The 25,527-nt window shown below is 39.5% G+C and overlaps 1 protein-coding gene and 1 long non-coding RNA gene across 4 annotated transcripts in view; one reads left to right on the top strand and one right to left on the bottom strand.

The window, feature by feature from the left end:
- Positions 1-5,639: 5,639 nt before the first annotated feature.
- Positions 5,640-14,254, bottom strand: LOC146387608 (uncharacterized). The gene is made up of 2 exons (XR_014800301.1): positions 14,164-14,254; positions 5,640-10,080 (listed from the first exon to the last, which is right to left on the bottom strand). It is a non-coding gene; the product is annotated as an uncharacterized LOC146387608 (long non-coding RNA).
- A 35-nt stretch (positions 14,255-14,289) lies between these two features.
- The window catches only part of tafa3a (TAFA chemokine like family member 3a), a 105,343-nt gene continuing 94,105 nt past the window's right edge, over positions 14,290-25,527 (top strand). The window contains exons 1-2 of one of the 3 annotated variants that reach the window (XM_084929349.1): positions 14,290-14,759; positions 18,755-18,939. In XM_084929349.1, coding sequence (XP_084785475.1) covers positions 18,869-18,939 — 71 coding nt within the window. In that variant the 5' untranslated portion in view covers positions 14,290-14,759; positions 18,755-18,868. Of the gene's footprint in view, positions 14,760-18,754; positions 18,940-18,960; positions 19,191-25,527 lie in introns of those variants that run through there. The other 2 variants (XM_084929350.1, XM_084929351.1) reach the window with 2 other exon arrangements.

Here is a 25,527-nt window from a genome sequence, read left to right as displayed (position 1 = left end):
CTTCGTCGGAGAAACCCTCACGCAGAGGAGTTCAGAAACTTGTGTGTTGTCCTTGTGAGCCTCCATCATTTACTGATGGGTGCAGCCTGGACTGTCTAGAGACAGACCAGACCAGCTGCACAACACAGACACTTCAAACATCACCTGAGGACAAAAACTACAAGAAGAAAAGAAAAAGAAAGAAAAAGTAGCTTAGAACGATGCAGCGTTACAGGAGACGGCAGCACTGCAGAGGTGAGGACCGGCACCTGTTTGAAAGAGACAAGACACACAAACAGAGAGAGAGGAAAAAGTGGTTATTAAGAACTTGAGGACATTACCTGCATATAAAAATATAAATAATTATAAATTTGCTGTGTTTTTTTTAACAATGTCAGAAGGAGAGAGGCACTGAGGCACCGTCTTCCGCCCCCCGGCGCACCTGCTGTGCCTCTTCCTTCTGACAGGAACTTGCCTACACAGCAAGTATGAATGATGCCTGAGTGGACAAACACAACTCAAAGTTCCTGGCTGTCTCGGCTCCTCTGCAGAGGGTTTCCCTAAGAAGGTGGACCTAGCAGGGTCACCGGGGGACGGGGAGCTGTGCCTCACGGCCCTCACTTCGTCGGAGAAACCCTCACGCAGAGGAGTTCAGAAACTTGTGTGTTGTCCTTGTGAGCCTCCATCATTTACTGATGGGTGCAGCCTGGACTGTCTAGAGACAGACCAGACCAGCTGCACAACACAGACACTTCAAACATCACCTGAGGACAAAAACTACAAGAAGAAAAGAAAAAGAAAGAAAAAGTAGCTTAGAACGATGCAGCGTTACAGGAGACGGCAGCACTGCAGAGGTGAGGACCGGCACCTGTTTGAAGGAGACAATACACACAAACAGAGAGAGAGGAAAAAGTGGTTATTAAGAACTTGAGGACATTACCTGCATATTAAAATATAAATAATTATAAATTTGCTGTTTTTTTTAAACAATGTCAGAAGGAGAGAGGCACTGAGGCACCGTCTTCCGTCCCCCGGCGCACCTGCTGTGCCTCTTCCTTCTGACAGGAACTTGCCTACACAGCAAGTATGAATGATGCCTGAGTCGACAAACACAACTCAAAATTCCTGGCTCTCTCAGCTCCTCTGCAGAGGGTTTCCCTAAGAAGGTGGACCTAGTAGGGTCACCGGGGGACGGGGAGCTGTGCCTCATGGCCCTCACTTCGTCGGAGAAACCCTCACGCAGATTTCAGAAACTTGTGTGTTGTCCTTGTGAGCCTCCATCATTTACTGATGGGTGCAGCCTGGACTGTCTAGAGACAGACCAGACCAGCTGCACAACACAGACACTTCAAACATCACCTGAGGACAAAAACTACAAGAAGAAAAGAAAAAGAAAGAAAAAGTAGCTTAGAACGATGCAGCGTTACAGGAGACGGCAGCACTGCAGAGGTGAGGACCGGCACCTGTTTGAAAGAGACAAGACACACAAACAGAGAGAGAGGAAAAAGTGGTTATTAAGAACTTGAGGACATTACCTGCATATAAAAATATAAATAATTATAAATTTGCTGTTTTTTTTAACAATGTCAGAAGGAGAGAGGCACTGAGGCACCGTCTTCCGCCCCCCGGCGCACCTGCTGTGCCTCTTCCTTCTGACAGGAACTTGTCTACACAGCAAGTATGAATGATGCCTGAGTGGACAAACACAACTCAAAGTTCCTGGCTCTCTCAGCTCCTCTGCAGAGGGTTTCCCTAAGAAGGTGGACCTAGTAGGGTCACCGGGGGACGGGGAGCTGTGCCTCATGGCCCTCACTTCGTCGGAGAAACCCTCACGCAGATTTCAGAAACTTGTGTGTTGTCCTTGTGAGCCTCCATCATTTACTGATGGGTGCAGCCTGGACTGTCTAGAGACAGACCAGACCAGCTGCACAACACAGACACTTCAAACATCACCTGAGGACAAAAACTACAAGAAGAAAAGAAAAAGAAAGAAAAAGTAGCTTAGAACGATGCAGCGTTACAGGAGACGGCAGCACTGCAGAGGTGAGGACCGGCACCTTTTTGAAAGAGACAAGACACACAAACAGAGAGAGAGGAAAAAGTGGTTATTAAGAACTTGAGGACATTACCTGCATATAAAAATATAAATAATTATAAATTTGCTGTTTTTTTTAACAATGTCAGAAGGAGAGAGGCACTGAGGCACCGTCTTCCGCCCCCCGGCGCACCTGCTGTGCCTCTTCCTTCTGACAGGAACTTGTCTACACAGCAAGTATGAATGATGCCTGAGTGGATAAACACAACTCAAAGTTCCTGGCTGTCTCAGCTCCTCTGCAGAGGGTTTCCCTAAGAAGGTGGACCTAGCAGGGTCACCGGGGGACGGGGAGCTGTGCCTCATGGCCCTCACTTCGTCGGAGAAACCCTCACGCAGAGTTCAGAAACTTGTGTGTTGTCCTTGTGAGCCTCCATCATTTACTGATGGGTGCAGCCTGGACTGTCTAGAGACAGACCAGACCAGCTGCACAACACAGACACTTCAAACATCACCTGAGGACAAAAACTACAAGAACAACAGAAAAAGAAAGACAAAGTAGCTTAGAACCATGCAGCGTTACAGGAGACGGCAGCACTGCAGAGGTGAGCCTGAGTGAGTCGTTTTTCCGTTAGTGAAAAAGAGAAAAAAAACAAGAAAACTTCCCTTAGAAATCTGTAGGGTCGTTTCCTCTGAGACATGTTGGAATCTGTAAACAGTTACTCCGTAAAGGTGTTTCAAAATACTTCTTTGGTGAACGTTTCAATTCTGCGAACATAAATGCTGCGATTAACTAAGTAAAAGTCGTTGCTTGTCACCCCTATTTATAGATTTTTACGGATCAAAGGATCCGATTTGTTGTAAGATTCCAAATATATGTGACGTCATCGTCCTGTGAGCCAATTATATACGGTGGCCCTGAGAGGCCAAACGGACCGCAACTTCAGAAAACACTTGCAAAAAGAAAAATGCTGCAAAAAGAAAAATGCTGCAAAAAGAAAAATGTGGCAAAAGCACACAAAGCACAACGGAAATAGGAAAAAAGACAACGGAAATGTTTCTGGGGAGACAATAACCGGACGGACCAGTTGCACGAACCAAAACATGTATGTATGGCTGTATCCCAATTCAGGGACTGTTTCCCAATTCAGGGTCTGCAGCCTTAAAGTACGCAGCCTTAACGATCCTCAAGGGCCGCGTACTCAAAGACCGCTGAGGCCGGAAGTGCGAGGCTTGTAGGCTTGTGAAATGGGACGGTCTAGCCTCCGTCGCGCTGCCCAGGTTGCCTAGCAACCATGATACTAACGGCTGGAAACGTTTCATACAGCTTTGTTTGACAGAAATGAAGGAGAACATATTTTGTACATTTGCTTCTACATGAGCTTTGTGTGATTTGATAAGTATCTGAGGCTGAGACCACAGGACTGTAAAACATGATTGTTGGGCTTCATTTCTGTACTGAACAGTCATTTAAGATTAGCTAGTAAATAACAATTAGCTAATGTTGTTCATGAGACTAAAGTCATCTCACTTTGGTAATGTAAATATAATATGGCCAATATTATATTAATCATTATTAGTTATTACAGCAGTGAACATGAACTCTGTGCCAAACACTGAGCTTCAGTAAAGATTCAAGTTGCATTTATTTATATTTCCTATCACCTTAAATCTTCACTTAAAGACAAGTATCTGTGACAGTGTATATAGAGATGCATTATATATAAGAGACAAATATTGTTCTTTTAATATGTTGGCATTACTAAATTTGGCTCAATGCTTACATATATGTGTAAAAAGAAAATGTACGAGCTGTGAAAACTGTTTCTGATAAAATGAAGAGTAGACTGATATTATGAAATATATGAAACGCTCTCAGTCGCCGTTGCCATTATTGGCAAGCAGTAGCCGCATAGACACCAGTAGTTTTCCCTCACTCTCGCGTCCTCGTGTGACGGATTGTTTTCATCTTCATCTAAACTAAGTACTGGTTGACTATTTTCATCCTCTCTCTCGGTTTGCTCTGGTTCAAACTGGAAAGGTTGAACAGAAGCCATTTCCAGTGCGCTGCTAACTGTGAACTCGTTGCGATGCAACCGTATGACGTCACTACCCAGAGTGCGTTCAAAAGTAAATAACAATGGCGGCCTACTGGTAAATGGTTTTATATAAAATGTGCTTAAAAGGAAAACATTTGGCGTATTTTAATACCACATATATATTGTTGAAAGCACAGTACACATTTTAGCTAAAACTTGTCTTAATAGCCGGGGCTCCTTTCAAAGAAAGGGCAAGTTAGTCAGATCAGTGGTGAGGGAACATGAAAGACAAAGACATGTGTCCAGTGAACTCAATCCTATAGATGATTTGTAATGATTTAGAGTGGAGACTGAGAGGAATAGTTTCAAAGACAAAGCTTTATTATTTGATTCTGTTTTTCTGCTGGCAAAACATTTTAATGTTCTATGATCCTAAACCAAGCACTTTATATATGTTCCACATTTTTTCATGTCAGAATCACATAAGCAGCAAAAGAGAACAGGACTGTAGATAGTATATTAAATGGAACACATAAGGCAACATATTAAGAGGTTAACCCACAGGCTAATGCCATCATCTCATGTCTTTATTTCACCTTTCAACTGTGATTAGTCAGATTTTTCTCTAGAGGAAACATTTAATTACACATTGTTTAAAGTTGAAGTCACACATACAGAAAGCAGCACGTCATTGTTTTTGAAAGTTTTAGATGGATAAAAGGATGTTTTCTTGTCATGCTGAAGACGCTATAGTGGCACATACTGGCACATGTTTGGAGTAAACTTTTTGGTAACACAGAAACACCTTCAGTTAGAGGCACATGAGGCTGGTTTTTGCCTTCAGAGCATAGCAAAAACCTTCCACAGGAAGTGAAATTAAGTGGGCAGTAAGGAAGAGTAAGGAAGTGTACAGCAATTGGTAACTATAGGATAGTAGTTTGATTGGCAACATCATTATATTACAAAAATCACCAACAGTAAACATTTCCTGTTATTGTAAATGTGAAAACAAATAAACCCAGCCCAAATGTAGCCATCCTTCACAAAGTGCTGCAGTTTTTTTACAGCGACTTGCTATAAACATCGTGTGAAGGTACATATTATATTCATAATTCTCTATTATATAAAAAAAAAATTAAAATGTCCTTAAGTCCCTGCAAAAAATTTGAATCATCTTCATCTGATATCTCCAAAGTATGATAAGGACACGCATGCAGAACTTGCAGTAAGTTGCAGTAACAGCAGAGGGAGATATTTTATTTCAAGCCTACATGAAAATAATCACAGGAAAGTGTTTAAACAGACATTATGAACCTATTTACATATATAAATATATATTATTATCTGCCCTGCTTAATCATTTCTGGTGATTAAGGACATTGGAATGTACATCATATGTTTTTTGTTCACTACTGACTTGGTGGCTTTAATATTATTATTATTATTATCTACCCCTGCTGGTGATGCAACTTCTGCATGCCTGTCCGTTTCACTTTTTGGAGAAGCAAAATGTGAAATGGATGCAGTGGACCGGTGTGTCTTGTCCCGATTCGTGATTGAGGTGTGAGACAAACGACTGCTGGTCCAAGTGCGTCAAAACAATGATTTTATTAAACACATGTGTGAAGGAAATACACCATCACAATCCTCAGCATAAATCCCCCAAAACAGCATACTTAAAATGTTTTTATATGTCAGGGTATAACGCCCCCTCATGCGTCAAAGCAGATACATAACATGCATAAGTTACAGTAACCACAGCTCTTCTGCTGACAACCTTTGACACACACACAAAAAGACATTTTCTCCGTCTCCATGCCAGGTGCTTCCTATTGATCTTCTTATTCTCGCTTATCTCTGGAACATCAGAAACACATTCTACAAAAACTGTTGCTTATGCAGGCACAAAATGCAGTTACAAGCAAAATATGTCTTAACTCTAACCTAGAAATGAATCTATATACTGTCTGTGTATGCAGGCGAACTGTCTCGACCTCACTCGACTCTGTCTCACCTCTCACCTCACCAGATAAAGCTTGTAACCTCTTACCAGACAGAAGGCCAACTTTTTCATAAGCACATTCTTACAATATATGTAATAACATGCTTGAAACTATATGTGTAATATATATTGAATAAATGTTTTAATCAAATGCCACTACTCAAAGCTTAATAAAAAGGATATCAGAGAATAAACTTATTAAAATGATATAAAATGATATAATCCCCACAGTCTGTTATATGTTTTCCTATGAGACTGGGTTGTATGGATACAGTAGCTCTAAATGAAGCATTATAACATGTTAAATATCACAATTATTCCTTTAGCTTGACCACTTACATTGTTGTGAAAAAGTATTCGCCCCCTTCCTGATATCTTACTTCTTAACATATGTGTCATACTTTAATGTTTCAAATCAAAAACGTTTTAATTCTACACAAAGATAACCAGAGAAAATACAAAATACACTTTTTAATTGATAATTTCATTCATCAAGGGAAAAACGTTAACCAAACCTACCTGATACTACGTGAAAAATACTGGCAGCCGCCAGTGCTAACCCTCAGTTTCCTTATAGATGCACGGTATGGTGTTATGGAACGCCAGGACTGCCAAAATGAAATAAATAAATATATCATTAAATAATTAATGAAATGTGTCAATAATTAATTAAAATGTGAAACACAGAAATAATTAATTAAATATATCATTAAATAATTAATTAAATGTGTCAATAATTAATTAAAATGTGAAATACATAAATAATTAATTAAATGTGTCAATAATTAATTAATTACATGTGTCATACCTATTTATTTAATTAATTAATTCCAATTTTAATTAATTATTGCCACATTTAATTAATTATTTAATGGTGTATTTAATTAATTCATTATGGCAGTCCTGGCGTTCCATACATTTAAAAAAAAAAGGGAGAATTGAATGATTTTCAAACCTCATAAACCTGTATTTTATTCAGAATAGAACATAAAAAACAGTTAAATGTCTAAGTTTAAACATGTAACACATTTCCTGAAATATACTAACTCAGTTTGAATTTGAGAGCAGTAACACATCTCAGGAAGTTGGATGGAGACAACAGAAGACTGGAACAATAGGCGGTACTAAAAAGAAACAAGTGGAGAAACCGTTTGCAACTAATCACGTTCATTTGATCAATAACTGACTGGTAGGGGAAAAAAGCATATTAGAGAAGCTCTGCCCACGCTTACTCAAAAGGCAAGGTGGGCCAAGGTTCACCTGCATCTACAAACTTTGGAACACTTTCAGAATAACAGTCTTAAACATAAAATTTGGAAGACTTGGAATATCTTAACATTTACTTTACATAATATCATCAAAAGTTTCTGAGAATCTGGAGAAATCCCTGTGCGTAAGGCAAGGTTGAAGATCATTAAATGATCCCTGTGATCTTTGTGTCTTCAGGCGGTACTGTAAGAAAAACCAGCATGATTATGTCATGGGAATCACTGCAGGGGCTCAGGAACTCTTCCAGAAATCCTTGTTTATGGACACAGTTCATCCATAAATCCAGGTTAAAGCTCTATCATGCAAACAATAAGCCATATATGATCCATAAATTGTCTCTGGGTCAAAGCTCATTTAAAATAATTTATATTTAATATATTTCAATAATTTGAAATACATGAAATGCAAAACTGTGTTCAGACGAATCGAAACCTGAACTTCTTTTTGCAAACATGAATGCAAGCAGAGGGACCATTGGGCTTGCTCAGTTAAAAAGCTTACATCTCTGATGGTATAGACGTGCATTAGTGCTTATGGAACTGTCAACTTTCACATCTGGAAAGGCACAATCAATACTGACAGGCATATAGAGATCTTAGAGCAACATGTGCTCGCATCCAGATCACATCTGCATGCACTTGTTAAAACAGCATGGCTTTGAAGTTGAAGAGCTGGGGTACTGCACTGCAGTTCAGACGTTTCTCCAGCTGAAAACATTTGTCACATTATAAAATGAAAACTACGACAGAGATGACCCAGGAGCAGCTAGGATCTTGTATCAGACAAAAATGGGACAACATCCAACTCATTACAGTCCATCAGCTCAGGCCCCTCAGGTGTCACTGCCATTAAATTCAAAATGAAATAATATTTATCTTAAATTGTACATTTTCTAAGTGTAAACATTTGATATGTTTTCTGTGTTCTATTGTTAATAAAATATCCATTATGAAATTTGCATTCTGTTTTATTTACATTTTATTTTACTTAGCGACTTAATTGGACTTGGGGCTACACTTTACAGTTTAAATTAACATGTTATATTGAGAGCCTATGATGATTTGAATATGCTGCAGTGTCAAAGTAGAAGCACCTGTAGGCTAAATATAGAAAGTGTTCTCCTCAAATAGCCAAATTATGTAGGAATGCTGACTAGTTTTACTTTTTATGCTATTATCTTGGTAGAAGTTACAACTTGATTAAAATAAACAAATTCTTGTCTTCTTTTTCATGCAACCTTTTCAGGGTCTCTATAGCGGATCACCTGCCTCCATGTCACCCTATCCTTTGCATCCTGTTTTGTCACACCAACCCTTTGCATGTCCTCCATCACTACATCCATGAATCTTCTCTGTGGTCTGCTTAAATGAGCCAAATACTTTTGCTGTAAGCGCTTTTAAAACAAACTTTAGTAGATATAGAGCGACGCTTACACTGTGATAAGTCCTCCAACAGATGGAGCTAAAGAACTACCATACAAAATCAGCTTAGCTGGCCTAGGAATATGGTGATGTCGAAGAGGTAAACAGGAAATTTTCATTTGTTGTGTTTATTAGCCTCTAAAACAGTTGAGAATGTTTATGCCTTGCATGTTATAACTGACTGACTGACCCATATATGTATGTTAGCATATCATCTGTTTATCACTTTTTGGACTTGCTTTTTCAACAGCAGCTGTTTAGGTGCAAACTGTCCACATCAGCAGATGCTGGCGAGTGATAAAAGGAAATTAAACAATTTTGATTGCCTCAAAGGATGGATTTTTTTCTTTACTTTTATTTTCTCTTCCAAAGATAAAGTACTTCCAACATCCAGTAGCAGTGGATGAAGATTTAATCTCTCTCCTGATGAATGACCCACTATTTCTCTGACAGAGGCCGCTGAGGCAGACTGCTCAGAATCCAACGGAAGCAGTGAAATGACGGGAGAATTTCTCTCCATGATTACTCTAGCTTTGTGAGTGTTTGCCTGCGAGTGTGTATGTGGTGATAGTGCAGACACTGGCCCCATTTTAAAACTCTGGTGAAAGTAAACAGTTGATATGCAGATTATCAGGACACAAAACAAGACTAAGAAACATTAGACATCTAAGGTTCATATTTCATTGTGTGACAATGCAAAATAAATTATTTTCAATCAGATCCACACTGCAAAATTTTGATTTAAGCAAGGTTTTCATCTTGTCTTGTCTAATGTTTTGGTTTGAATAAGGAGGAACTGAAGGAAAATACGCCTGCTTATTTTACTCAGGTACTGGCTCACTCGTCTGTATCACGGGAGGAGGAGGAAAGACTAAAATTACGACTTCAATATAATATTCCTATGTAAATTTTAAAGTGTAATAATATTTTAATTTTCTTTTACATTTTGTTTTAGTGCAGCTTTATGTGACAGCTAAATTTAGTAAAGATTTTCCATTTTTTATACTTTTACCTCCTCCTTCGTATAATTTCTGAAGAACGCTGTACTTCTGCTTCTCCCTAACTACTTTACAAACTATGCTTTTATGTTAAATGGTACCTGATGCACTTGAAATTCAATTCAGTTAAAGTTTATTTATACGGCACCAGTTCCCAACAACAGTCGCCCCAAGGCACTTATATTGTAAGGTAGAGATCGTGCAACAACAGAGACAATAATAATACAATACAATAGTCCCTTTTAACAGGAAGAAACTTCCAGCAGAATCAGGCTCAGGGAGGAGCAGCCATCTGCTGTGACTGGTTGGGGTGAGGTGAGGAAGACAAGTCAAAGAGACGCTGTGGAAGAGAGCCAGAGATTAATAATAACAAATGATTACATAAATGCAGTTTCAGATTCTTGTGAGTTGTTTGCAGTTTCTGTTGCTGAGTATTTCCAGTACATAAACATTAATCTTTTTTTAAACTTTAAAATAAAGTCCTTTTTGTCCTTTGAGGCAAAAAACGAGAAATGTTGTTTCCACTTTTATGTCTGTCCTTGATTATGTTGATGTGATTTATATTCATGTGTCCTCAAAATAGTAATATATATATTGGATTCTGTCTATCATGGACCAATGAGATTCATTACAAATTACAAAGTATTTATAAGTATCTTGTGGTTTGGGCGGTCTGCGTTCTTATGTCATAGACTGAAACCACTGGTGTATTTGTTTTTTGAAGCTATTTCTGGTTTGGTCTCATCTTATTTACAGCCTTACATTCAGATATTACGTTAATCAAAAAGGTTTTTGTCTCAGGTACCAGATTTAATTCATTCGGTCTCTCCCAAAAGTTCAAACTGATTTTGGAAAAATTATGTTTAAATTTGAAGCTCCTGCCTCCTGCAATCAGCAGCTAAAACTAAAACTCAAGGAACTGGTCTGTCACATATTGAATTTAAGGAATAAATGACTTTTAAATGACTTGGATGCAGTTACTTCATGCAACTTATGATTGTACTGCTGTTCTCATTGGCCAGGACACTCTTGAAAAAGAGATTTTACAGGTTAAAAAAAATCAAATCTTCTCATACAATATGTTTTTCAGCAGAACAGGTACTTTTGAAGTGTATAAACATTTGTCCGTAATACTAAACGCTTCATATAAGAATAATTTTGAACGCAATACTTTCATTTATAAGTAGCAAATTTTAAGGCCAGCATATGATGATGTGCTAAGTAATCACTATGAGCCTAAAGCTCAGGCTGCACTGCTCAACGCTTCTAGTCAAGCAGTTTTTCTATTCTTGGCTCTATGTGATGACCGTCGGGGCAAATATCCCTAATATGGTCATGCACACAGCACCTTCACCTACCTGTCATAAAAGCTTGTGCTTTGAGGGCAGTCATTGAGAATAAAGTTTAAAGAAAGGATGTAGGGAATGGCACATTTCAGACATTAAATCAGACAGTATGAAATGGGTGAAAAAAAACTGCGAATGCGGAAAAGCTACTATAACAAAAACACTGAAGTAGAAATGAACATAATGACACCCCTATAAGGAAAGAATCTGAATTTCCTGAGAGAAAAAAAGCTTGAGTCAGAGTTTATAAATGTACTACTTTCACTTCTCTTTGAAGTAGTTAAAACCAGCCTGCAATTAATTTTTGCTCAGTAAAGTTTCGGTAATCTCTAAAAAGCCAAAACCTCAAAGCAAAAGACTTTTGATACACTTGCCATCTACAAGATAGCTTTGCTTCTCTCAGAACTGACCTAGACGATAAAACTGTGTAACACTGTGATTTGACACTGCCCTGTTTTTGTTTCTAAAAGGTGTACACTCACTGTTCACTTTAAATTGAGCTCATATATTTTGACTTTATGTGGACATTATTCCTTTGTTGTTGCAGCAGTGCACTATCGGGATCTGAGAGAGTTAGTGAAGTTGGAAACTCCATTAGCAGGAGCCACTGATGAAAACCCATCAAAGGCTCAGCAATTGCGATTGAGGTCAGGGGAAAGACCTGGCAGTGAAACCACACAAAGCCATAAAGCCTAAGGTAGCTGCCGCTCATCGAGCATCAGCACTTGAGGAAGAATAACTGTGTCGTTGTCTGCAGACCTGTTGAATTAAAGGGGGCATTAACTGCTGCTTCCGCTGCATTATTGATGGAGAGCTCCATTCCCGAGGCCGTAATGCCTCCTATTTTTTCCCTTGCAATTTTCTGGTAGACATCTCACTGTCTTCAAACACACTTTCGTGCCGAAAGAGAGCGAGGGTTCAGGCAGAGTGCTTGCACTGTTCCCCGCAGGTTGCTTTTATTTTAAGCTGAAGCACCACAATCAGTGTCGAACCACGAAGCCTCCACAACTGAAAATAATCACAGCATGACAAGCATGGGATGATTGGGGTTATGCAAGGTGCCACCTGCAGTAACAAGACCTAAAAAGGTAGTCAGGCTTCCTCAGAGAGGTTGCAAATCACATGACAGCTCAAGTGCAGCAGATATCCGTTTCTCCGTGTGTTTTGACCTCAAAGAGACAAAACCAGAGACTGTTATTAGATTTTGATGCTAAATTCTCACTAACTGGAATTTACCTCATGAGTCACCTCAGCTCCCACCTACAGTACATTTGTTGTAGAGCTCCCTAACAAAGGCTCACACTGCTGGCTTTATCTGCTCTCACACAGCTTGAGACACCTTACCTCCCGGCTGACCTCATCCTGTCATATGATTTAATGAGCGAAGCCGTGTCACAAACCACAGTGGCAGAGGTGTGACAGGATAGGTCTATACAATGCATAGAAGATTAATGAGGCCATCTCTTCCTTCAATGTGTGTGAGAAACGCAGCTTGAGGAGGAAAGAAACTTGATGACTTTAGAAATTATATGATATAAATGACGCACACAGAATCAAAATAACAGCTCCTCTATTTATAGTCAGCTATGAAGCGATGCGAAGCCTGTCTCTGGTCTACATACACTATCTGGGTTGAATTTTATAGCTCAGCAGTGATAATGGTATGACATTTTTCTTGTACACTATCCATGGGTTTTTGTGTGTAGTGCCCTTTGATTTTACTTGCACAAGTGTGCTTTTGTGCTGGTGTTTATGGAGTTTTCTGTGAAGTAGATGGCTTTGGCTCCATGATGATAACACTCTTGGAGGGCGGTCCAAAATCAATCAAATACAAGTCCAAATGCTTGCATCCCATCTCCTACAGGCTATTTCAAAGGTTGGTATTGATTATTCCACCCATTCTTGCCATTCAGGGGGGGCCGACGAAAGAGCATGCTTGAGAAATGGAGAGATGATAATGAAATTAAAGGAGGGGAGGCTTTTGTAGCCTGGACACTAATACATGGGGAGAGTGGAAGCTGAATGTCAAAGACACAAAAATGTGTTATTGTAAACTCGATGAGTATTCACGAGCCTAATTCATGTCATAACGCTGAAGTTCTTCAGAGTGGCTTGTTCGCACCAATTGTATGTGTGGGTGGTGTGTTTGGATAGGGTAAGGGAAGGGGTTTTGATAAGAGGGGAGTCTTTTTTGTGAGAACTGAGGAGGCTCTTCATCTTGTTCTTATCCTCTGATTCTATTTTGGACTTTTTTAGAAAGAAGAAATCTTCTAGGTTACAACAAAAGATGGTGTTCATGTGTTTCACAGAGGTGTGAAAAACCCTTCAGCACACAGCTGTCTTCCTTTTTTGTGTTCACTTGCATTTAGTGGCTCTAATGAAGATTTTAGTAGCCTTTTCACCCTCTTTTTTTAAGAATAAAAGGAAGAACATAAGAAAGAAAGTCAGGTGACATCGCAGGACAACATCAGACCTTAAAGGAAGAGAATTTAATTTTCCTATTTTTTTTAACAATAATTTATTCACAGCTCTGAAACTCGTGGAAGAAAAGTGGATAAATAATAAATTGTTCAAAGTTGTCATTAATAAAAGTATCGAGTGCTTAAATTGCCATCATTGAGGCCTACTGGCACAACTGTTTATAAGATGTTAGGGAGCTTATTGCCATTTCTTCATAACTGAATAGGGTGCGATCTTATTTTTAAATATTAACGATGCCGGGGAGTCTATATTAAAATAAAAGTATTAAAATATATGTAGTACTTCTTCACTTCAAAAAATTTTCACACAGTCCCTAAATCTTTTCTTGGGTCCACCCACTGACCGAAAATAGCTCAAAGCGCTTCTTCTAAAATCATGCGGCATGATAAACTGGCCTCTTTGATTTGGTTGTGTCTCAATATGAAATATGCCTTGCTATAAAAACATCTTAAATAAACCAATCAGCATAAAAAGCTGCAAACAAATGGCTGCATATGGCACTGGCGTAATTAGTGACTTATCTGATTCAGTTTTTATTTCATTGCTGTAGTTTGCTCGCTACTGCTGCATTCAAGAGGGCACGACCATCCAGTTACCAATGTCTGAAGCTTTCTGATAAAGGTCCTCCCCGTCGCCACCGGAGACTACAATCCAACAGAACCGCTGGATGGCGCTAAAACACCAGCGCTGCATCAGGAGGCTCCACACGCGCTGTGATGAATCCGGCTGCTCTCTCATCACTCGGACAGCTCAGATCCATTTCTCCAACTGCGAGAAAACGTTGCCAAACACCCATCTGCAACCAGTATGTTGAAGGGGGATTGTAAAAATCCACTGCATCCTTGAATTCAGAAAGTATGAGTGACGGTCCGGCGTGTTGTCCAGCTGCCGTGGAGCTCTGGCGGATGGGAAGTTGTGAGTCAGAGGCGGAGGACCAGTAACTTTTATAGACTTTCAAGTCCACCGCCTCCAAGTATCCAGCAGCCCCACTTTAGACTCATTTCTCTCAGGGATTGTGCGTCTGGAGAGCCTAGCATTAGACCAGTGTTTTAGGTTATGTGTTGTCCAGGGCGTCTTGTAGCGACAAGGAAATGCCATTTGCCTAAAGAAGAGGCTTCCGTTCTTTTGTGGCTGGCAATGGAGAATAAATGAAAGGGACAGTTCCCGGGATTAACTGAAAGAACAACGGCAGGTAGGTTGGAATTAGAGTTTATAATTTGTTATTCCTATCTGTGGAAGTGGATACTATATATGTATATTTATATATCTATATGTATATCTATCTATCTCTCTATATATGATTGCAATTAATATTCTGAATTTCTAATGCTTAACAACTCATGTGCGACTGTGAAATGGCAGCAAAATCTACGATTGACTATGATAAATAGCTTTTTACAAATCATCAGGCAGCAATGGGCTACTGGAAACTCATGACTTTAGGTGGCGTACAGGTGTAGCCGCAGGCTGGCAAATGTTCAACTTTATGTTCTCAAGATTCAGTGAATATTAGATGTGGGCATCAACATGAATCCATGACTGACAGTTCCGATTGGACAAAAAAGTTTCCCCTCTGAGAGATCTGCCCATGTGCACAAAGGCACGAAAGGAACTCCCTTCTATGTGGAAATGCATGCAAGAAACATGCTACTGTTTTAAGTGATGTCTATCTATCTATCTATCTATCTATCTATCTATCTATCTATCTATCTATCTATCTATCTATCTATCTATCTATCTATCTATCTATCTATCCCCAAATCTCCATATTCCACATCACTGGTACCTTGGCAAAGGTAACTCTAAAACATAAACGTTGCTCCCTGCAGTGCAAAGTTAAATGTAGAGCTGAATTCACAGCAGGTGCAAGTGTGCTTCCCTTTAACCCCAACATAAGAGAAAAGCAGCTCCAGCTATAAACAGCTTGTTTGTGACTTCAGCAAAGTACAGTGGTGTTATCTCATTGTATTATATTGCAAACACGCAGAAGGAGTCCCTAATGAGAACTGGCTCATGTGTTTGGTGTCAGCTGTTGCACGCAGACTGTAGATATTTATTATTATGCCTGCACGCCACTGTGAATATATTCCTTTCTTGCAGCCTTGACTTTCCACTCTCCCTCTCCTAATTTGTTTCATATGCTCTCCTTTTTTTTTTTTTAAAAATCCACCTCAGTCTATCTACTTGTTCACCTCGTTCTTTCATTTGCCCTTCATCCTCTTGACAAGTGTTGTGTGGTCAGCTTTTTTTTTTCTTCCCCTCAATTAGTGCTATCATCGCATTTCATCCTGCAGAATATGGGGATGGTAATAACCTTACACTCCTATTGCGGGGTGATACAATTCTGCTGTGATTAATTGAAGTCCCCTCAGAGAGTCAGAGGAGGTGTAGATCTTCCCTTTCACACTCACTGACAGGCAACCCATTATATTGTTTTATAGATCGCCGTCAGTAGCCCTTGAAGCTGCCTGCGGCCCACTGTTGTTCTGGAGGGTTTTATTGTGCAGCGTTATTGGCTGGTAATGCTGACAGGCAGAGCAAAGGCCACCGTGGGATTAAGGGAGATGGGATCCCTGTGACAGTTCCACTGTATTTGACAGTAAACTGGAAACTTGGAAGAAAAAGATTTGCTCGCTCTGCAGTGGTAGTTATAAAAAAGAAAGAAGGAGAAGATGAAGAAAAAAAAGTGGGGATTTGTTATGAAGTCACGTTCATCATAACATTGGCTTACTTCACATCTGCACAGAGTACTCTAACAAGTGGTGAAACAAACACGGGCCGTTGGTATGCAACAAAACACACTTTAGTAATGCCAAATAAGTAGCTTGTACAGGTAAGGCAGATTAGCCTGCAATTTCTGTAAAGCTACCATTAGACAGACATTGCAACAAACAACAGTGCCTGAAAAAGGCAGAGTATAGACTGAGGCTTGGAGAGAGTACTTGATATGCATGAGCCACCAGGTGATTTCCAGAGGAAGAGAACACCATGGATAAGAGGCTTGTGTCTAGTTTTAAGGAGCCACCCCAGGCAGTATTTGTGTTCTCTGCCAGCTTCCTGCTCACTCTGTCAGATCAATAGGGCATAATAGAAGAGTGCGGATTGTGTTTGCAGGCATGAGACAAAATAATACAAGCATTGTATTGTTTTTTCACCTCGTACATGTGTTGTATAGTTGTACAATTAAGATTGCCTGTTTGTACTGCACATCTTCTATTTTTTTTGCATTTCCTGATGTTTGAGCATGTCAAGCATGTCCGCATGTGCAAGTTACATATACATTTGACAGCCCAGTGCTTTGACACCGAGAGCATTGCAGAGCAGCACCGCGACTTAACCATAAAATCTGGGGTGTTGCATCATTTCAGACATTCTCTATTCACCACCAGCCCTGCAGATTTGGTTTAGCGGAACAATAAAAAGTCAGCCATCTATCTACATGATTACACCCGATTTCAGCACCTCAAGATTCGGTGCTTAGCGGTGTTCATAGGCTAATGTGTTTAGAAAGCACAGTTGGTTCCACCTATCAAAGCGCCAGCTCGAGCTGCTGGGGTGAATCCATCGGGTGTTTAAAGGGAAATTCAAAGCACCACCATAGCGAACGAAGTGCAGCATTGTGACGCTTGCATGCAGCTCTGTCATGTACAGTGGAGGAGGAGGAGGACAAGAGGACAGCACATCCCATGTTTTATAGATGCCATTTAAAGGTGCATGCCTGGGATGGGCTGGCTGAAATGAACTGTAACCACAGACTAAACACCAAGACAATAAACTAACAAATTGGTTTTCTGGAAGCCAGCAGTGTCCCACTCACTCGCCTGGGCTAATGTGTGGCGAGCTGTTTTTTTTTTTGTTTTGTTTTTTTTCCCTGAGAGATTAGGCTGTGAGCACAACTCCATCTCTTATTTATTCATGCTGATTTGCTGTGTGCATGTTTGGCTGTGGGTGTGTGTGAGAAAGGGAGACGGGGAGCAAGAGAGCACGCGTGTGTGTGCAGTTGAAGTGTAGCAGTGTTTGTAAAAAAAGTGGGTGTTTTCCGGAGCATTTATATGAATGGTGTGTGTGGGGGGCACATCGTGCTTGTGTGTACAGGCTTCAGCATCGCCTACTGCTTGATTAAAATTGTGTTGTGCGTGTTGTGAGGTCATTGCATTATATCAGCTCCCTCTGTTGTTTGTTCAGTATACATGACTGAAGTACAGACACTCATAAGGTTCACCTGACAGTCTTGGAAAAGCTAGATCTACTTGTCATCTGTTTAAACAAATTTTTTCAACTTTGAGATTGAATCATTTGATAGATTCTTTTTTGGCATCATTGCTTTCTGTCTGGATACATCTAGGTATTCAATTTCACAATTTGGATACATTTTTTGTTCATAACTATTAAACAAAAATCTGCACCATGTCAGCTTGGGTGCCTTTCATCCCTCTCACTCACAGCAGGAATCATCATGCTTGACTTCATGTTATTATTTCTTTGTAGCTAGAATAGCACCTTGAGAAAAATGTATAGACAGTTGTTATTAAAAAGTTAGAAAGGAATCATGTTTGGTTATTTCTTAAAAAAAACAATGCAGGTTTGAATCATTTGTATTGTATCCACAAAGATAAGATAAGATAAGATAAGACTTTATTGATCACCTCAGCTCAGGTACAGATATCAGAAGGAAATACAAAAATACAAATAAGTACAATCAATGAAAAAAAAGTAAGATAATACACTATATACAATGATAGCATACACAGTATGTGATTATGGATATGGTTGGAAATATGGAAGACATAAACTATATAGCTTGATATAGCTATTGTACCACTACTATTCCTATTTATAGACATGTACACACACACATGTACACACTAAATATACATATGTATACATATACATACATATATACCTGCACATGTCCATACACATGGAAGGTCCATTATGCATGAAGTGGTGACCGTGGATGTTCACAGTGTCCAGTGACTTATGACATCGTGATTGAGGAGTTATAGAGTCTAACTGCTGTTGGGATGAATGATCTGCGAAAGCGCTCCTTCCTGCAGCGAGGGTGTTTCAGTCTCTGACTAAAGGAGTTGCTCAGCCCACTCACATACTCATGCAGTGGGTGATGTGGGTTGTTCATGATGGATGTCAGCTTTACTAACATCCTCCTCTCGCCAACCACCTCCACAGACTCCAGGGGACATCCCAGCACGGATCTAGACCTCCGCACCAGTTTGTCAATCCTGCTCCTGTCCCTGTCCGTGCATCCACTCCCCCAGCAGGCCACTGCATAGAAAAGGGCAGATGCTACCACAGTGTCATAGAATGTCCTTAACAGTCCTGCAGACTCCGAAGGACCTCAGTCTCCTCAGCAGGTGGAGTCAACTCTGGCCTTTCTTATACAGGATGTCTGTATTTGTAGTCCAGTCCAGTTTATTGTTGAGTTTTACAGTTAAAGTTTTACAGAACAAAAGTTCGACACCCTGAAAGAGCTCTGCTGTGACAAACAACAGTGATTCTTTCCTCTATAAGATGACTACAGAGTTTCCCACCTCCCCTGTCATTAACATCAGCACAAAAACTGTGTGCCAGGAGCTTCGTTATGTGGGTATCTATGGCTGAGCAGGTAGGTTAGTACTTTTGTTCATATAGCGTATGTTCCGTAATTTTGGTAGGTTAAATCATTCACTTCTTCAGTGACGTGCATTTATGCCACATAAGACTTTGTATACAGTATAGCAGGTGGACATTTTTTGCATTCTGTGATGATCCACAGAGAGACATTTTTTAAAATTAGAATTAAATACACATTTTCACAGTTGAATGCCTTTTTAAATATTTAATACAATTGAAACTGTTAATTAAAGTCCTAATCTACAGTACTGTATATTACCGCTTTGTGATTTGAGTTCTTTCTCCCCTGCAAAATTTCTGCTCTGAGAGTGGCAATACTCTTTCTGTACTGTTCAGTGAGTGACATGCTGCTGTTTCTAAGTGGTCATTTTACCTATAAAGCTGAAGTCACAGCGCAGCAGAGCTAATCTTTACCTCATAGGTAATTTGGTGATTTTGTGAGATGATGCTGTGTTTATAAAGTCTGTCTGTGCTGCCTGATTCTTCACGTATGCTGCTGCTGAAGGTCCAGAGCACAGAAACAGTCAGGATGGCCCGGTATTGAAACAGCCTTACACTGTTGGTAGAGCTCTGTTATAGCTTTAGTCACCCCCAGCTGTGGTGTCCCATCTTTATATCATTAAAACAAAGGGAAACATCAAGTAGAGGTACCATTTTGATAATTTAGCTGCAAATCTCAAGATGTATTTGAGTAAAACACATGTACTGTTTATGATTTGTTGAAGCTGACAATGAAGCTTTTGAGACAACTAACAGTTTAGATTTTTGCACCTTGTTCACTTAACTGTTACAGTTTTTGGAGAGTTTTCATACCTTGTTTGATCATCTTTATCCCCTCTCACATTCATCTGGTCAAGTTGAAAACTCCTGGTGTTAATTACTTACGTATGACACTTTTAAATGGATTCTTTCAACATGGAACCGGCGCAGTCTCCTGACAGCTTGTTGTACATGGATTTTCTAAGACCCAATGGTTCAGTCCACTCAGTGAAGACGCTTAGTATAGAGCAGAGGTAATAAATGACTCTTCCTGGGTAATTCTCCAGCTGACTCTCAAAGTCTTGAAGACACTGAGGACAATTAGGTTTGAATGGATAAGAGCCTCAGAAGAGAAATTCACTCTTCCATGGAGGTGGTTTTCAGCTTTGCTGGGCATCAGACTTTTCTACCAACAATCCTTTCTTTCGCTCTCCTTTATTCCTCCTTTTTCACGGCTCTTCTGTTGTTAGGCAGATTTTGGCAGCTCTCGCTCACAGTATTCTGCCATTGTGCCTACATCTCGTCAACGTCCTCCTGAGTACAGCAACAAAAAAACTAAATTCTCCAAGCCTTCAACCATCCACCTAGTGAAAAGGTTGGGGAATTGCAGATTTGAGAAACCCAAATCCTAAATTGTGGTCCCTAGGGGAGAAAGGGTGCTATCATTTTTTTGTTGGCAGACTCTTTTCTCTTGGCAGACTCTTGTGGTGCCTGAGGGTCCATAGCAGTATGTTTTTTTCCTCTCATATTTTGTATGGTGTTACTGTCAAGCTCCAAATCATGCCTGTAATCATTAGACTACAATCTGGGTAAAAATTGCAATTATAGGGTGTCGTTTCTGGCTTGTTCTTTTAATTTTATTTTTTTGGTGAGAGAGCAGGATCATGGCAACCCTGTTGTTATTAAGATGAAAGAAATCAGACTCAAAAAAAGAGACAATTAATGGCAAAGGTCTCTACATGTGCATCATGCGGGAAGGCTGATTTAGGCTTTCTTTTCCAAAATTGAAAGTTTCACTGGTTCCTGCTCTGGTTTTCTTACATGAATTTAGAGCTCATACTTTCTTTTTCTCCTACCCCTCATTATGTAAAAATGCAATTTTGTGACCTGACATGAAGTCCGGTCAGGTTTTTCTATGATGAGAGCCCAACAGTGGAAGAGGTGAGGACTTCTTCAAAGCAGGCTTCTATTTTCAGAATGCCCTTAAATATTGTGCAGAAGCCAGCAGCCAAACCTTGGTGTAATGAACAACATGAAATGTGGGTACTTGTGTTTTCTTTGCACTATGACAGAATTAGCTCAGAGGTAACTCCGGTTCATGTTCCTCTTTCATCCATTCAAACACGCCTCCTCTTTCAGTCAGTTACGTACGTGAACAATAAATACTTCACATTTCATTTTTAATTATTCTTTTGCAGTTTCGCCTTTCAGTTGCATTTGGGTAACCGATAACTAATGAATGAAGCAGACTTGTGTATGTGTGAGAGAGGAAATGGAGAACGTTTTGAAGCATGAGCCAGGATTGTCAGGCGGGGGGTCAGATGGGCTTATTAGTGCTTCTCCTGGTGGTGGGAGACAAAACAATTACCTGTAAAAACTGTTATGTAAAAGCCAGACTTTTAAAATGTTTTTAAATGATATAGCAATGATTAACTGTTTTCATTAACTAAAGAAATTAGAATTTAGAAGAAATTGTAAAGGCATGGATGACAAAATTGTGAGAAAGTACACCCACTACTGTTTGAATACCTGAGTTTAACAGATACTTTATCAGCTCTTCACTTGAAGCTAACTTTTAATGTAACCTTCACATTTACTGCCGCTTCTTCATTTAAAGCGGTAATGACGAGCATCTTTTTTATTCATCTGATAAGGTTAAAGCTGAAGCTGCTGCATACACAATGTCTTGACAGTGTGGAGGAATATTTCACTGTAGAGTTTAATATTTGAAGTTCTGTGCTATTTGGCATCGAATGGTTAATTTTACTGTTGAAGTGTCAGACCTGAATATCGGTACCTGCTACCACATTTCTGAGATTGTGTTGTTGCTTCATTATTTTTACAAACTCTGCACGTGTGGGCATCCCAATTCTTTGACTAAGCTCTTTGTTTTTGTTTTGACAGAGTCAGTTTTAAAAGTACAAAAATTGAGCCACTTATCTTCCAATGATTTTTTTTTCCAATTTGGCTACAGTTTGAATCATCTTTTCAACATATAATTTGTTTGTTTGTTTCTTTGATGCTATTGATGCTTCATTATTGTTGCTTCTTTACTTTTTTCCTTGGTATGTTTTTCTTTTTTTTTTTTTAAAGAAAATGACAGAATACATATGTTTCTTTTCAAATCAAGCTCTTGTAGTCTAATAAAATTTAGATTAGACTATGTATAATAATGTAGGCTCCATTTAATCAGTAGTTTCAATAGTCATGAAACTCTGAAATGTGCGACACAAACCAGAAAACGAAAACATTTGCCTTCCAAGTAACATGTTGGCTGCAGGAGTGAGGCACAGCTTATTAATATGGACCCCTAATATGGACTACTGCATCAATCTGCTGGTGACCAAAGCAATCACAAGTAGCAGTTCCCTCTTTGCAACTGATTTTTTTCAAGCCAGTGGTTGTTGACAGCTTATCGCCCACGGGTCTCTAGGCCTGTGTGACTGGACCCTTAAGCATTAATAAATAAAAATATGAAATTAAATTCATGGCATCACTTGCTATGAAGTAACTGACATCTCTGATCATCTCAGGACTACATACCCTGTTGTTAAATATTACTTTACACTAGTTTTTGCTCACAGATTTGTATTAAATGTTTCTGTTTTTCACAGTGCCTATGCCGTGGCTTGTTACCTTGTTGGTTTGTAAAAAGTCTGTGGAAATGACAGACAGGCAGAAAGAGACACCGTTGCAATGTTACATGAATTGATCTCTTTACAGAAATGTAATTACTGCTACTGTGAAGGACGTCACATGCTAGTTACATAAATTCCTACAACACTGCATCTTTTCGACACATGACTTTCTTAAAGCGTAAAGCTCTGCCCATGTGACCTCAGACATACATGCTGTTATGTAGTTAAACAGATTCTCAATTAGAAGAATTTTGCGTTGAATTCAGAATCTGTGATTGATGATTTTAAGATTTTAAGCTTAAGTGGCAGTCATAATAATAATGATAATGATAATAATAATAATAATAATAATAATAATAATAATAATAATAATAATAATGGGAATATAATATAAATGTTCTGTATGAAGCAGTAGGAAATTTAGAGAAGCCCTCTGTAAAATCAGAAATCAAATAGAAATTAGTTTTACCCTGGTGACAGTGTAAACAAACCATTATATGCATTAAAAAGAGGGAAGGGAATTTATGAGCATCCATAAACAATCATATGTTCTTTGTTCTGCCAGAGAATCTCTATTCTGAAGTGTTCATCCCCAATCTGCCATAAAAGAACAGAGTAAACTTCCAGAAAGGCTGGTTAATCAGTGCGCTAACTTAACTCTAAAGTTCGCACTTCTGTTGAGATTCAAGAATTAAGCATGTTTGCATGTGGATTCCATTTCCGGTCGGAAAATCACATTAAATGTTGAGAAAACTCACAAAATCTAAATCGAGTAAAAACATCACTGATCTTATTCCTGTTTTTAAGGGATTCAACTGGATACAAGAATTTGTAATGATGGGCCTTGTACCATTTTAGAAAGAGTGGCACAATGCTGCCCAGACCCTTTGTGTCTGTGTGAAGATTCAAGTTTAGGGTCTCTTGTAGATTCATTCATTTCATCCACCCATTTTCTCAGTCGCTTATTCAATTTTGTGTCACAGGAGGTGCTGGAGCCTTTCCCAGCTGACTTTGGATGAGAGGCGGGGTACATCAGTCTATCACAGCACCAACTCTATCTCTTGTAGATTTTCTTATCGTTTTCCTCTTGTGGCCACTCTTGTATCTGTACTGCACATGGACGCTTTCCTGCAATACAGTTCTCGTGCTTAGATGGATGTTCCTTTTCTACACCAGTATCAATTTTCAAATACAAGGCAGAATTATAAAGGATGGATTGAAAATGCATTTTATTTCCTCTCCCTGTGCGCTCTCCTTGCACTCTGTCTTTCCTTCAAATACACATCGTATTCACATGCACACACAATAACTGCTTCACCGCAATGTGTGGGGTGACTAATTTCTCCTGGGCTTTGGACATAGGTGTGTGTGTGAGAGAGAGAGAGAGAGGGTGAGAAGGAGAAAATGAAAGAGAGGAGAAGCAGTGGTCCACTGGCAGCTCGGAAGAAGCCGCCCACACCCAACAAGCCTGATACCACCTCTTGTGTCATCCCTTAGCTGACAGTCTGTCTGTTCTGCCTCATAAACCAGTGCATGCCCAGAGCACCCTAAATGTGTATAGCCTCTATGGGACCATATCAATTTGATCACTGTTTACTCCCCAGCTTCACATACTGGAGACAAATCACAATCAATGCACAAGACAAATTGAAATCTAAGTGTGCAGTTTTTGCATCCAATTTGAGCTATCTCTGCTGGATTCTGTAGAGTGGAACGGCTGCCAATCACTAGGGCTTTGTTTACTCTCTGTGTCCTGCTGACAACTGGCTGGTACAAAATATCAGCTGCTGTAATGTCACACACTGTGCCTTTGTACAGTTTGATAAACACTGAACTGAAATAGGCCATATGGCACTAAAAATACGTGATGCATGTTGTGCACATACAGTTATAAGAGAAAACAACAGCGCTGTAACGCTAATAGTCATTTAGATTTATTTTCGATTTATCACCAGAGAAAGCTTTTTAGAAACTATGTGTTTAAAAAATGTTTTTTTTCTGTTCAAAGAATCTAAAGTAGCTCAAAGAAAATGAAGTGGTTTGATGAGTTGCAACGAGTAATTGTCCAGATCTGCAATGAATGAGTGAGATTGGAGAAAATCTGAGCAGCAGTTCAACAGGAACATTACTAGAAAGATTTTCCTCAGATATGCAAATATTACTGAGTTTTAGTACCCCTTTGTAACCCCCGTATGTTTTATTAACTTTTTTGCTTTGCAACCAAAACCCATTTATTAACCACTGTCATGAAGCTGAGTTGATATTTTAATCATTGTATCTTTATTGGTCCACAATTGGTACATTCCTCTAGCGGTTACCTCATGGATGTGGAAATGTGACGATGGGCAGCAAAAAGAAAGAAAACATGGCTCTCATTTTATTTTTCAGGACTTTATCTGCTAGGCTGTCCAGGCACAGAACCTCCTGGGATAGGATGATGTAGTCTGCCTTTAGTACTGTGTGGTCTCCCGTTAGGTCTTCAAAGAACTCTCCACTCGCTATTTGTCACCTCACTGCTGATGAGCTCTCAGAGTTAGATAAAATTTGTGTATCACATCTGATCAGTACCCACCCCAAGACACACATATGTGCTCGATTTGGGCAAAAAGAAGACCAGGGATATATTTGTTTCACCTGGTTGATAAATGAAGCAGCAAAGCATTAAGCTCGATCTCCACACTTGCAAAGCTAGAGTTGTGTTATATGTAACAT

The sequence above is a fragment of the Perissodus microlepis genome, chromosome 5 (assembly GCF_051167445.1).
Source record: "Perissodus microlepis isolate ML-2025 ecotype Zambia chromosome 5, ASM5116744v1, whole genome shotgun sequence".
NCBI classification, from domain to species: domain Eukaryota; kingdom Metazoa; phylum Chordata; class Actinopteri; order Cichliformes; family Cichlidae; genus Perissodus; species Perissodus microlepis.
This window is presented reverse-complemented; position numbering and strand designations above follow the sequence as displayed.